Source organism: Mixophyes fleayi, chromosome 3 (genome assembly GCF_038048845.1).
Source record: "Mixophyes fleayi isolate aMixFle1 chromosome 3, aMixFle1.hap1, whole genome shotgun sequence".
NCBI classification, from domain to species: Eukaryota; Metazoa; Chordata; class Amphibia; order Anura; family Limnodynastidae; genus Mixophyes; species Mixophyes fleayi.
Genome location: NC_134404.1, coordinates 81,510,602 through 81,525,530, shown reverse-complemented (window position 1 = coordinate 81,525,530; position 14,929 = coordinate 81,510,602). Strand labels below are relative to the sequence as shown.

The 14,929-nt window shown below is 36.4% G+C and overlaps 1 protein-coding gene across 1 annotated transcript; it reads left to right on the top strand.

The window, feature by feature from the left end:
* Positions 1-302: 302 nt before the first annotated feature.
* Positions 303-11,097, top strand: CPB1 (carboxypeptidase B1). The gene is made up of 11 exons (XM_075200545.1): positions 303-367; positions 456-531; positions 3,964-4,088; positions 4,582-4,678; positions 4,761-4,862; positions 5,464-5,565; positions 6,110-6,220; positions 6,308-6,398; positions 8,507-8,709; positions 10,194-10,278; positions 10,768-11,097. Exons 1-11 carry the CDS (start codon positions 303-305, stop codon positions 10,950-10,952), a joined length of 1,242 nt encoding a protein of 413 aa, XP_075056646.1. The 3' UTR covers positions 10,953-11,097.
* Positions 11,098-14,929: the final 3,832 nt, after the last annotated feature.

The window sequence follows — 14,929 nt, the reverse complement described above, 5'->3', positions numbered from 1 at the left end:
ATAAAGTTTATATAAAAGTATTGTGTTCGGTGCTCATCAAACATTTCAGTAAAGGTAAAAAGGTGTATACATTCTGTGAGCACTATCACTACTGCTCTATTTCCACACGTTGGCCATGAAATATTAATACACAGGTGTACAAAAACAAGTCATTGGGTAAATACAACAAGGCCAGTGCTATAATTAATCACACGTGAAAAAAGTGAGCATAGAGACTCTTCCTGCAAATCATAAACTAGAAAATCAATTTGGCCAACTTATATAAATGGGAAACACAGCTAACTATCCCTTACATCGCAACCATGTGGACCCTACTCATTTTTGTGGGTATTGCAGCAGTATCTGCTGAACCTCGAAACTTTTATGGGTAAGAAAGCATTTATCTTTTATTTATTTTTAAGGAAACAGAAATACTTTAAATTGTCCTAATGTTTTTTTTTTATTATTATTTTAAGGGAGAAAGTTTTTCGAGTGATTCCACAGAATCGTCAACATGTAGAGCTCCTTAGATCCTTGGCCGAAAATGCAAACGTATGATCATATGAAATAATATCAATTGTGCTTTAGATTGTTAAATTAATATGTTTAATCAGTATGTAGGCTATAAGCATATGTCTGTTTTAGAGCTGCTTCACTTATGAACGTCTTACATTAGTGGTCATAATCAGTATACTGAGACATCTAGAAGTCATTCTGAGATATCTAGTAGTCAGGATCCCCAGCCACAAAGGAATTCTGATCCTTAGTCAGCCTTGTAGTGATCATGATTTGCATATCATTAGTGGTCATCATGATTCTCAACAAGTCTTTATTATCATCCAGCAAAGGGTCATTATACTTAGTCAGCGAGTGATTATGGTCATCACATCTATAATGATCATAATCTGCAGCTATTGGCCATGGTCATCATGAAACCAGTGATCATGAGCCACAGTCATTTAATGATCATCAGGTTAATAATTGCCATAATCTTCAGTATTTTGCCCTAGTTTTATCATCTTGTGATCATGATCCAGTGCCAGATTACAGCTATTAGACTCAGGAAGAGTCTATTGCAGGTATCATGTACTTGTAGTATATATCACAATTTTTACAATTACATGAACATTACACATAGCTGTCCATTACTGGTGGTAATCAGTATCCCAATGCTCGGATTACCGTACCCCACCCGTTAATTACAGTATGTTTGAGGTTATAAGTAACATACAGGTTTTGAAAAACATTTAAATTTCCATTGAGTTGCAAATTACAGCTGCAAACTGTGTCTAGCATTAATATCTCTGGGGAAACTGGTGGTCTCCAGGGCACAATGTTCAGCTTGGACTGAAATGTATCACTGGCTCACAAATAAAATAGAACATTATAGTTAGTTTACTTTTGGTTCACATGCTATTGTGTCTCATTGTATATTAGTTAAGGAAATATGTATTGCAGGATTATTATTGTCTATTTTTTAGTGGACAATATCGCATCTCAGTGATTGTTCACACATTAATTTCTTAGCCTATAGCTTTGCTAGCAAAATCTAAGAGAAAATGTCCTTTACATTTGCCAATTTGTAATAGATAACTTATGTGATTCAATCACACCCATTACTTTTACTTTTAATAAGAGTGGTTCTAAACATCATTTGGTGCTAAATATAATCAGAATTACCAAACATACAATATAGTATATGTATATTTATACAAAGTGGCATTTATAAAAGTTCAAAAATGCATTACTCCAATTCATGCGTTTTGTGCTGTTTTAATATGAATGTGCCAATTTTAAGCAACTTGCAAAATTTTCATCTTCTTATGGCAGGAGCAGGGCACATCAGTATATTGTGTGCTGAGTGTGGTCCAGGTGCACATATGTCATTATTTATGCACCCACCTTTAAAGCAGGAATTAATTCTACTGGATGCGATTAATTAAATTTAAGGGGGGTGGGGCAAGATGCATTTAGCGCAAGTTCCTGTTTGGTGGGGTGCACAGAACATTTTTCTCCTCTTAGAAGCACTTCTTTCACAAGTGCTAGGAGAAAACATGCTAGTCTATTAATCTATACTTTTAATTGGATGCCTTTTACACCTCTCAGGCACATTTGAAATGGGAAAGCACATTTATTGGCAAACTTGGAGCAATATTATAAATAGATTTAAACCTATGTAGTAAAGACAATCCAGGGGGTAAATGTATTAAGTACCGGTTTCTGCAAGTCACCGATATTCGGCGACTTTGCAGAGCAAATTTAAAACGGCAATCACTTTCAAGGCAAGTTTTGCCTTGAAAGCGATTGCCGTTTTAAATTTCCAATGCAAAGTCACCGAATATCAGCGATTTGCAGAATCCACTACTTCATCTATTTACCCACAGATATCCTCTTATCATGATTGAAATGAATACCTACATCTAGATAAACTGAGCAGTACTTTAGGGATAGATGATATTTATGGATGGGTGGTTCTAAAGTGGTAAAAATTAACTTAAAAGTGCAATTTGTACTCTTTATACCAAGCACATTTTTTTCTGCTGACAAATTGCACCCCCCAAATTTTGCAGTTTGCAAGTAACCCTTATACAGTGGCTTTCTGTGCTTTAAGAAACTTTTATATCTTAGGTAACAAAGGATGTATACCAAAACTAGAATAATGTTCAAGTATCATCGATTTGTTGTAGCTATATCATATATATACTCTATCGTGTTGGTTCGTTTTTTCCTTAAAAACTTTTTAGAATACCTAGAGGCTTTGTTGAGATTCATTACAGTTTTTACATTGTTTTATTTAAAAATAACCTCTATTGTTTTAACCTTCATGCTTTATGTGTACTGTACTCTTCTTTCATCTGAATTCTAAATCAAACTTCAAGCTCCTCTGTCCTTGTATGCTTAAAACAACAATAATTCACAAAGCAACACTGAAGTCATGTAATTCAGTACTGACTGTTTCATTACCAGTTTCCTACTTCTCATATTCCTTGTTAGTACACAAATGTTAACTGCGGGTAGGTAGTAAAACATTGATGTAGGGAAAGTAAAGGGGAACGTTGATATTTTTTAATTATCTCTTTTTCAGTAGGATTTAGTCACTGACCCAGGGTGGGAAAAGAATACCAGTCAATACTCTATTTATTCCTGAATATGTGTACACACCACATTGCCCACAGATTACAAAAGTGCACTCAGTAATATTTAAGATAAGCACACAGTACTATACAGGCTCTATTAGTTACTGAGCACCGTTGTCACATTTAACAGATTAGCATAAATAAATGTATACTGACATAACAACATTGTACATAAACCAGCTACCTAGATGATCTAAACCAGGCCTGTCCAACCTGCGGCCCTCCAGGTGTTGTGAAACTACAAGTCCCAGCATGCCCTTCCAGCTATCAACTGATTGACTACCAGCAAAGCATGCTGGGGCTTGTAGTTTCACAACATCTGGATTGCCGCAGGTTGGACAGGCCTGATCTAAACCATTGGAATGGCCTACATGAATTTTTCATAATCCATTTTGAGCTTTCACACATAATGTGTAGTAATTCATAATCTGTTGATAAGGATGAGACAAAAATAATCTCTATTTCTTTACTGATGCAAAAATGTTATGATTAGATATTTATACATTGATTCACAAATGATGAGTTGAGAATCAAATGGGCATTCACACCTAATGTACACTGTAGGTAGGTTCATTGAGATGAGTCTCATATGTGTTTTGAAACTGCTCATTTTCTGTACATTAATACACAAGCATCATACATTAGAGAAACCATACCAGCACCATACCATTTGTTATAAAAAGAGAATGCAATCAATTATGCAAATGTCAATACAGGTCTCTTGTTTGTTTTTATAGCTTGCAGTATAATTTTATGCAATGGTTCAACAATCAATTTATATTTTATAGTCAATTTTTCCAGTTATACATGCAAAAATCTTTGCCTTAATATTTATTTTCTATTCTAGCTTGACTTCTGGGTTCCTGATTCTGTGGACCTTGTGGTAGAAGGCAAAAATGCCGACTTCCGTGCTGAAAGACATGTGTCCTTTGACGTTCAGGCCATGATTGAGCAAAGTGGAATGCCCTATGCGTACGTTGAACTTTGGAGCTAACACCTTATAAAAGTCATAGTTTGATTGACAAATATAACAAGCGGATAGAAATATAATGCAGATATTTTAAAGTCTGTACATTTTAGATTGAATTTATTTTTAAAATTTAATTTTTTTTAAATATATTTTATGGAATTGCTTTTGATCTGTTTTCACCATGCTGAGAGTTCCTCTGCAATACTTGCTAAATATGTTGCCCCTAGCAAGAATGAGAAAACCCTTTTCATGTATTGGATGATGCAATAACATCATTGTCCATTGAAAAATATCCCCTAAATGTCTACCCATCTGCTTTTCCCTCTTTTTCTTGTTGGTTCTCTCTCTCTCTTACCTCATTTGGGCTTACTCTACATCTTTAATTATTTCTGTAACACATTTGCAATTGTACAATGTATCAAACATCCATGATGCCATAAATGACACTGTATTATGTTAGAATATGGCTAAACCCATGTTGTGTTTTCTCCAAAGAATTATAATTGATGACCTGCAGGATGCTTTGGAAAAGCAGCGCGATAGCAATATCCGTGCAGTACACAGCTATGAGAAGTACAATGATCTTGACACGGTATGATTATCTACCACAGCTCTACCACCACAGGAGATAAATCATTATTATTGTGTTCACTAAAACTATGTTTTCACAATAGATCAATGCCTGGTCCGCCAACATTGCTGCCGGGAACCCAAGTCTTGTGTCTCGTTCCCAGATTGGATCCTCACATGAGGGTCGTCCTATTTACTTACTCAAGGTAATTTCATTCTAAACTATTTCAGCAGTTACATTACAAAAACATTCAAGTGCCTTCTAGCTACACTGCACTAAAGTGGAAGTATATGTGACTGGGTGGATCTAATGCAGTAGGATCTGGTGCATGTTTTCCAGTTAGGTAATCACAATATGTATAAACACTCATCACTGTACAACTATAATGAGCATCACTTGCATGCTATATGGATGGTCTAAGAAAGCAAGCAAGAAAGAATATCACATTTATGGGATTAGCTAGTGTAACCATTACCTATGCACATTAGCCTCTGTGATGTACCTATTCTAAGGAACCAGTAGACACAGATAAGGGTACATTTTTAAAGATTGCTGCCTTTCTCACTAAAGAGAATAGTATTAAAAACCTTCTTTATACCTCTTTTATACCTCCTTTATACTTGGTGATACTCACATCAACCACAACTACGACAAGAGCTAACTATAATAACAAGGTAGATTCTTCTTTAAAAAAATAATGTCCAATCTATTATTTGTACATAGTTTTTTTTTACTGCGAACATGATCATCCTGCTTAATGTGGTTGGCTATTGGAAAGTATTGACAGTTATCTACTTTCATTAAAGGTAGGGAGAAGCGGAGCAAATAAAAAGGCAGTCTTTATCGACTGTGGATTCCATGCAAGAGAATGGGTCAGCATTGCATTTTGCCAGTGGTGGGTGAAAGAGGTAAGTAACAAGATTAGATACCAGTACAGTTTTGGTGTACAGAACTATGTTATGCTCTAATAAATGTCCCATGTCCCAATGTGTTAATTTTCAACAGAATTTTTGTAGCTTTTCTAAGGTTTATTCATATATTGTTGCTCAACTATAATTATTTCCAGCAGACACATAGTCATATTTGTTTCTATAAATATTGTGTCTTCATATAAAACTTGTAAAACATGAACAAAACCTCATGAAGAGCAGGTATAAAAAATCCATATACTGTAAGGATTAACACTGTGTGCCAATATTCAAACAGATGTTGACACTTAGGTACAGTCATGAAATTATTCACCTGTTCATTACTTTCGAATTATGCAATGCACACAACAAAATGAACATTGTCAATGTACATTTCATAAAAGTTATGCATCTTCTTGTAGCAGATAACATAAACTCTGCAATATCTCACATCATACAATAACTCTGCAGAAACATCGACCTGTAAATGAAAGAAAATAGCAATACCATGTCCTGGATGACAAAATTAATTTTTTCATTACAGGCTGTTAACGGTTATGGCTCAAACGCAGAATTTACTAATCTTCTCAACAACTTGGATTTCTACGTTCTCCCAGTCCTGAACGTTGATGGCTACGCTTACACCTGGACCAATGTAAGGAGTGTTATACTGCAACATTAGTTGGAGTTCCTCTATAGTGGCTACAGATCAAGTCTTTAAATTCCGATATGTTGTCTTTAGAACCGTATGTGGAGAAAGACACGCTCTCCTAACAGTGGCAGCACTTGCGTTGGTACAGATCCAAACAGAAATTTCAATGCAGGATGGTGCAGTAAGTAGATCTATGTATTTTCAATGTGCATATGAGGAATCCTAGACATAATAAGTATCCATGAAAAGGTATATTTGAACATACAAAACTGTCATATGCAGCCCTTCCTGTAGAAGTACAGTATATATATATATATATATATATATATATATATATATACATATATACATACTAGCCGATGTACCCAGCGTTGCCTGGGTTAAAATGTTCAAGCGATTAAGTTATCAATGAGTTGGATGTAACTGTTCACATTTAAAAAATAATTAGCAGCTTAGCAGCTCTTTCAACACACCCTTTAAGTGGCTGACCAGTGTCGTTTTTGTTTTTATATTAAATGTCATCCAAATCCATCCAGTGAAAGGCCCAGAACAGGCCCCCCAGATCAAAGTTCTGCCCAGCGTACACCAACGGGAGGTCTGACTGTGACCTCAACCTCCTAATATGTCTTCTGGGATCCAATGTTACCAGTCTGTGAAATTTTCGTACAATACTACCCAATGAAAGTCTCAGAACAAGCTCCATGAGTCAAAGCTCTGCCCAGCATACACCAATGGGAGTTCCAACCGGGTCCCTAACCTCCTTAAAACCTGGCCAGGATCCAACCGGATCTGCTTGCATTGCTTTGATCCCAATCGGTGCAGGGGTGTCGAAGATATCCGCCAACAAGCAGAGAAAAAAACAAACAAACAAACTTCTTCTTTTTTATATATAAAGAAGATATATTAAAAGGCAGGTCTCAAATATTACGCATCTTCAATCTGGGAGAGCCGTGATTCTGAAGCCACAACCCCCAATAAATGTGCAGTTTTTTTATGCTATTTTCGATTTGCAATGGTGATGCCATTCAACCAACATGGATGTGATGATACCGGGTTTAATGTAGCCTCTATGCCGCACAGTTGGCCTACCCGGTACCTATGCAAGATTCAAAGTCACCCAGGCAAATATCAGAAATAAAATAAATAATAATAATAATAATAATAATAATAGTTTATTTAACAAAATGGTAGCACCAAACAGCAATAAACATCTTTAAATAATAACCTGCAGCAAATAACACTACAGTCTGGCACAGACAACATACAGGATATAATGAAAACACCTCACCAGTATTCTAGCCACTCTCAGGGTCTGCTGTCTATCCATCCAAGCTTCTCCCCCCCTCTCCTTTAAGGCTACCAGCAAGGCAGTGGTCCTGAGTCACTGTCACTCCGCTTTTGGCGGACACACAGCTCCCCAAGACCTGGAGAGGTAGGTCAGAGCAAAGGCAGTACTCCAGGGACTGATTGTACCTTTCCTGCCAGGGCAGAGATCTGGATACCAACGTCAGCCTGACTTCAGCTATCACTGGGTAGTAAATGCCAATTTGCTGTCCTCTGGAGCTTTATTTTAAGTCCAAAAATGACCTCCTCAGCAATTTTGGGACCTGTCTAATTGGTCCTTTTTTGTGTTTACCTTTTCACAGGTAAACATACAGACAAAGGGGAAGCAGATGAGCTACTCTTGATATAATTAAGGACAAGTATTGTTCTGTGACTGTACAGCAGAGTTTGTTTGAACAGGAGCGATCACTATCCAGACACATTACATTTAAATACACAATGCAGTCCTCTGTAATTAAACATAGAGCTCTATCTGTGGACCTTATCCTTATCTTAATACATGAGACCTCCTGGTGTGATGTACATTCATACAGGACTGGTGGACAATAATACTTTTGCCTAGGCTGAAACAATGAACTAGTCTGCAGAATAAGAAAACCATGCAGACATTTTAACTACTTACAAATAGAATACATATGCAAGTTTAAATATGATTTACAAATATGTGGAACCAGAGGGCTAGAAAAAGTATATGTTTTAAAGTCCACTTGTGAGAAACGAAGTTGTGGTGATATTAATACGTTTTACCACAATGGATATTTTAAAAAGTGTCCCGGAGCCAGTATACTTGGAGTGACACAGAAATAACTTCACTCAGCAATAATATTATTCTCTACCTCACCCCACACACGCAAGAAATTTCTCTGATTTTCATATGCAGCCAATACTGCCTTCATTTACACAGCATTGCTTAATTAAATAAATACTATCTTTTCCATTATTCAGCTGTTGGTGCTTCTTCAAGAGCTTGCGACGAAACATATTGCGGCACTACCCCTGAATCTGAGAAGGAAACCAAAGCTCTTGCTAACTTTATCCGTAGCAATCTTTCCTCTATCAAGGCCTACCTGACCATTCACTCCTATTCTCAGATGTTGCTGTTCCCCTACTCCTACACCTATAGTCTTGCTAAGGATCACAACGAACTGGTGAGTATATAAAATACAATTTATATTGCATGTGATATATTATAATGATTCATTACTACAGCAACTGGAATTGTGTTTATTAGCGCTGACATTCCGCTACAGTGCTTTTTTTATGGAGCTCAAAATTATTAAACTAAATAAAATAATCATACAAACAAAACAGAAACTTGTAATGATGAGCCATATAATGGCACAATATACTCTAATTGCATATTTGTTTCAGCTTTTTTACTTTTAGCTCCGTGATTAAAAATGTATATGTAGAGTATATCAGTGTTTTCAAATTGTATTAAACTGCTGCTTGTATCCTTTGCTTTTGGCATTAGTCCATGCTACTAGTTAATGGGAAGATAGGGAATATTAAACATTATATTACCATTTGCCTTCTAGAAGATCTATACTAGATCCAGGGCCGGATTAACCCTAGGGCTAACTGGGCTACAGCCCAGGGGCCTCGGGCATCAGGGGACCCTTGAAAGTGCTCAGCAGTAGTATTGAACGGTCGGGGTCGGGGGCGTCCCCGACGCGATCAATGCTGCTGAGCACTTTCACTGCGGTCCTTCCCCAGTGCGCTGTAATCTCCTTACTGAGGAGATCTCGTGAGTCTCACTCTCACGAGATCTCCTCAGTAAAGAGCGTACAGCGCGCCGGGGAAGGACTGCAATGCCAGGAGAAGGAAGTAAGTTCCTTGGGGGCGGCTCGGCTCACCGGGGGGGGGAAGCTCGGATCACAGGGGGGCCCTCACGGGGGAATGGAGGCCCCCTTAGCCCAGGGGCCTCCATTTCCTTAATCCGGCCCTGACTAGATCTATACTAGAAGATCTATACTAGATCTCTTCTAAAGTGTTATTGAAAATATATTGCTAAATCATCCTAAAGCCACTAGATTAGGCAGTAACTGCAGGGATATAGATTAGCATGCGCTGGTAATGAGCACTTGTGGGTGGGTTGAAGGGAGGACACTCCTTTAACCCCCCCCCCCAATGCATTCACTCTGCAGCCCAAACACTACCCACCTCAAGAGCAAATGCTAGTGGGCATGAGGTCACTGGAATCAATAACTCCATGTCGAAGCCCGTTTACGTGTTAACAAAATCTAGTAAAAACATATTTATGTCAGTGGATAAGGGTCGTTATATTGTGAGTAGTTTTTAATGTTCTTTTCAGACAGAAAAAGTAACTCATAACAAGAATAAGGAATAGAGATAGCAAAGTGGAGACAAGTTTAACCACTTGCCAAAGGTTTCCAAAATGAATCTGTTAAAAAGGCTGGTAACCGACACAGATGGTAAAAACTTAGATTAGAAGGAGTTAATAATCGCAAAAAAAAAGTGTCTTCTAGTAATAACAACATCATACTGAAAGCAAAAGAAATGGCAATAATTTAGTTGTGTTTTTTCTGAGATGTATCTAAACATTATAGATCTGAAATTTCAGTTATGAAAATGTATTTGCCTAACATAAGTGAACCTATGTTTATTTCAGAACAATCTTGCCAAGGGCGCAGTTGCTGCATTAACTGCTTTGTATAAAACACAATACACTTACGGTGCAGGAGGTACAACAATCTGTAAGTTGTTATTTTTATATCTTGTACCAGTTTATATTGCAGATGTCAACAACCTGTCCTGCTCTGTTTATCTTACAACTTGTACTGCCTTTAAGCTAGCCACACACAGCATATGTTTCCCATTGGCTACATATCTGTGTAACCCAATTGGACAGTTCTGGTCGTACATTGATCTGGACATAAAATATGTGACTGCATATAAAAGGATAGTGTAGAAATTAGAGGTGCAATGAAAAGTTATAAAGATGCTTTAAAACCTTGGTTTTAAATAACTCTATATCCCAGCTTGACAATGCAAATACAAATTAAAGCGTACTAAGATCTCGGCTGTTTATTTAAATTTTTATTTATTTATTATGTTTAGTTAAAACTTTGTGTAATGATATGTTCCACAAAAATATTTTCCCACTAAAAATGCAAAGGTGATTTTATTATATATGCAACCGTGTAGTATTCTCTTGAAAAAATAATTAATTCTATGTACCACAGACCTTGCTGCCGGAGGATCTGATGACTGGGCTTATGACACAGGTATTAAATACTCCTTCACCTTCGAGCTCCGTGACACTGGAAGATATGGTTTTGCTCTCCCTGAATCTCAGATCAAAGCCACTTCTGAGGAAACTGTGCTGGCTGTAAATTACATCGCCAACTATGTCCTAAACAATGCTTAATTCAATTGTATTAATGTAACCAGAAGCAATGAATCAAATGATGATTGCACATCCCCATTTTTTTAATGTTTTAATTTTAATACTTTTTGACTGCCTAGGCTTTAATTACCTGTTAGGGAAACAATGGATGTAAATGACTGATAAGTAAATGGAGACAAAATAAAGGAATGTCATTGGAAACACATGTATTTGTGTACATTATTTCATAGTCAGATGTGACTTAAAGAAACTTTAAGCCTATATTTTTGAATATTGTTTAAATGATATTTTATCTGATATACACATATTATTTTTTTCAAGTTAACATAATTTTTAAAGCTGTAAAATATTACTATTTCTGTTAACATGACTAGCAACCTCTAATGCAAAATAGTTCTAGATAATGGCACAAACCTAATTGCAATAACACAGTCAAAGGAATTAATAACTAATCAAATAACGTTCCACTAATATATCCATAGTCCAAAAGATTTTTAGATGGTTCCGTTCCACATGAAAGTCCTTCTGGAGACACACACTTCTCAACCAAAATCGCAATCCACACAACACCCTCTTGTGGTTACACTTGCATCAAAGATTCTTGTATACATCACTTTTCAAAATGGTCCAGACTTCTCTTTTGGTAAAGGAATCCACCTCTTATTGCCACCTTTTGTTCTCAGGTTCACTCTCAAAAAAGTGAAAACAACAACAAGAGTTGCAATATGGTATAGTATGCAATACTATTTGAACTATCTGTAAGATCCCATTGAAAACCGAAGGGGTGTGAAATTTTCTTAAGGATATCCCAAGTATATTATTTTTTCACACACTCTACGGGCTAGATTTACTAAAGGGTGGTTTGCTCAAACCACTACTTTTTGGCTATTTTTCCGGCAGTTTTGAAACCGACGAATTTACTAAAGCCCAAACCACCAATAAAACAGGCAGAATAGGCATTTTTCAAAACCACCACTTTACAAGCCACCATCCTGATTTTAACAATGATGAACATATAAACAGTCAAATTTACTAAGCTGGGGTTTGCAAACCCACCGCACAACAGTCATCTAAACAGCCAAAATAAAAGATGTGGCTGTGAGTGGCGAGATTGCTCAAACTGAATGCTGTTTCAGCTATTTTGCCATTCAGAACATAAGAGAAAGCACCATTGACACTTAAATTATTTGGGCAATCATTATTTTTTGATTAAGGGGCAAAATTAATTTAATATTAACTTATGAGGCAATTTTTTTAAATATATATTTTTTTAAGGGGACAACATTATAGCATTATATTATGTGGGAAATGTGAATATATAATATTATTTCAAATAAAAGGATGGAATAGGGTACAGTGCTCCTAGTGGGATGTTGAGAGCTGCCAGAGGAGATAAGGAAACCCCTGTCCCTATAAACAATTTAAAGTGAGGAATTTCTCGGCGCTGGGTGTAATATAATGTGAGATGATTTATTCAGTTACAAATAAACAAACCATTTCTGGCCAGAACATAAATAACACACAAAATGTCAAACAGGAGAATATACACATATAATACATTGTAAATACTGTTGTAAAAACAATGGCAAAAGTATATAGGCAAAGTCCTGTGTAAATATCAGGAACTGTAACGGTACATTCTCCTATGAAGTACTGTTTGCCATTTTTTGTGTTATTTGTGTTCTGGCCAGAACTGGTTTGTTTATTTGTAACTGAATAAATCATCTCACATTATATTACACCCAGCACCGAGAAATTCCTCACTTTATATAATATTATTAACTGATTGTTAATGGTAGATATAGTTATTTATGTTGCACAATTTGTCATTACATATTGCCTGAATAATATAATTATTAAATATTGCTCTCCCCTTAATATAATGAACATTTTTCCCCTCATAAGTTAATATTAAATTAATTTTGCCCCTTTATAAATAAATAAAGATTGCCCAAATAATTTAAATGTCAATGGTGCTTCCTTTTATGTTCTGAATGGCAAAATATTTCAAACAGCATGTTTGAGCTATCAAGCCATTCAGAAGCAGCTATTAAAACTGCCCTGTCCTGTATTTTGGATGGCGGATTTGATGGCAGTTTTAACCAAACCGCCGGCAGTTTAAGTTTTTCAATCCGCCATATATCACCATTCATTTTAAATTATAGCTTTAAACCGCCCTATAGAAAATGCGGCAGTTTGGAACACTTAGCCGCCCGGCGATGGATGGCGGTTTCAAACCGCTATTAAACACGATTCTTAGTAAATCTATCCCTAAGAATCCTCCAATGTGCTCCAAAGCCTGTGTCACACATTCCCTCTAGTAATTGCATTTATATCAACATCTCATCTAGTGCATTACCTTCTATAGTATTATTATTATTATTATCATAGATTTGTAAGGCACCATAGTGCTCCACAGCGCCATACAGTAGGGAAAACAGTACATACATAAAACAGGGACATACAAGGTAGACAAAATAAACGCAGACATGAAAACAAAGGGTATAATTGACCCTCCCCTCTAGAGAGCTTACATTCTAAGTTTAGGAGGGCACAGCTGAAACAAGAGGAGCAAATTTGGTTCAGAGTGGAGATTGGGACAGTTTTGAGGGTGCATTAGTGTGAATAGTGTTATCGGGGATAAGATCTCCTCTAACAAAAAGAGATGGGTTTTCAAAGAGCGCCTAAAGATTTGAAGGCTGCGGGAAAGTCTGATTGAGCATGGTAGGGAATTCCATAAATGTAGAGCAGCATACGAGAAGTCTTGTATGCGGGAGTGAGAGGTGCTTACCAAGGAGGAGACAAGGCGAAGATCAGAGGTAGATCTGAGAGGGCGGGAGGGAGAGTATTTTGATTTGAGATGTATGCAGGGGTATTGTTGTTGAGGACATTGTAGGTAAGGGTGAGTAATTTGAATTTGATTCTGGAGGACACAGGGAGCAGTGTAGGGATTTAAAAAGTGGTGCAACAGATTTGGAGCGGTGTAAGAGAACAATCTTTTCAACAAACATGTTTAATGCTTTAAAATACACTCACTTTGGTTAAAATAAAAGAATTAATTAATAAACAGATATATCAAGTCTTTTCTTCCAGAAAATACAAAAGTATAGAAGCAAAGATAACTATGTAGTCCCAGGATCTCCCATTCGTGTTTTATATACTGCTTTTCAATCCAAATGTATGGAATCCTTATTCCACCTTACTCTCCCAGTTAACAAAGCATTTCGATCCTAACTTAAGGACTATTTCAAGGCATCTTCACAAGTGTAGTGATACTATTGATCTGGATAGGCTGAATTTGGTGTGTTTGTATTAATTAAGGCTAGCAACCTTGCCCACATTGTAATCTCCATGGTCAATGCCAATATGGTTTATATAGCCATATAGTGGCAGTTGAACACAGGTCAGTAAGATGCAAAGTACAAACTACATATTAACCAGAAATCAGTGCCATGGTGTGCATGCATATTTTTCTGCCTAGTTACCATTGTGCCATTTTTCATAACTGGGCATATATCATTTTCTGATGTTTAGAGATGAGCCACTTCTAAGAAGCTGGAAAGTTCTGGTGATGCAAATTTTGAGTCTGCTTTTGTTTCATCATGCACTTTGCATTTTATTTGTAAATTTAGCATTACTTATTTCACATAATTTGTAGTCTATAAATAGAGCTGGATCGATGACTGTCAAATCATTCTTCTATACAGTGTTATTGGAGTATAATAAGAGATGTTTGTTTCAAATAAAAATGATAGAGGAATTTTGGAAAGAACAAAAATAATAAGAAGAATTCTGTGCGGAACACTTAAGGCCAAATTCCAAGATGTGTAACATTTTGCAGCCAAATACAGAACAAGGTGAAAATTCTGATGAACACATTTGAAAATATTGCTTATCTTTACTTTTGTTCAATATGATGACCATAGCTCAATTAGAGGATACTGTATCAGGTGCTGCAAAACATTTCAGTTTGTAACCTCAGAACTGGTCTACACAAA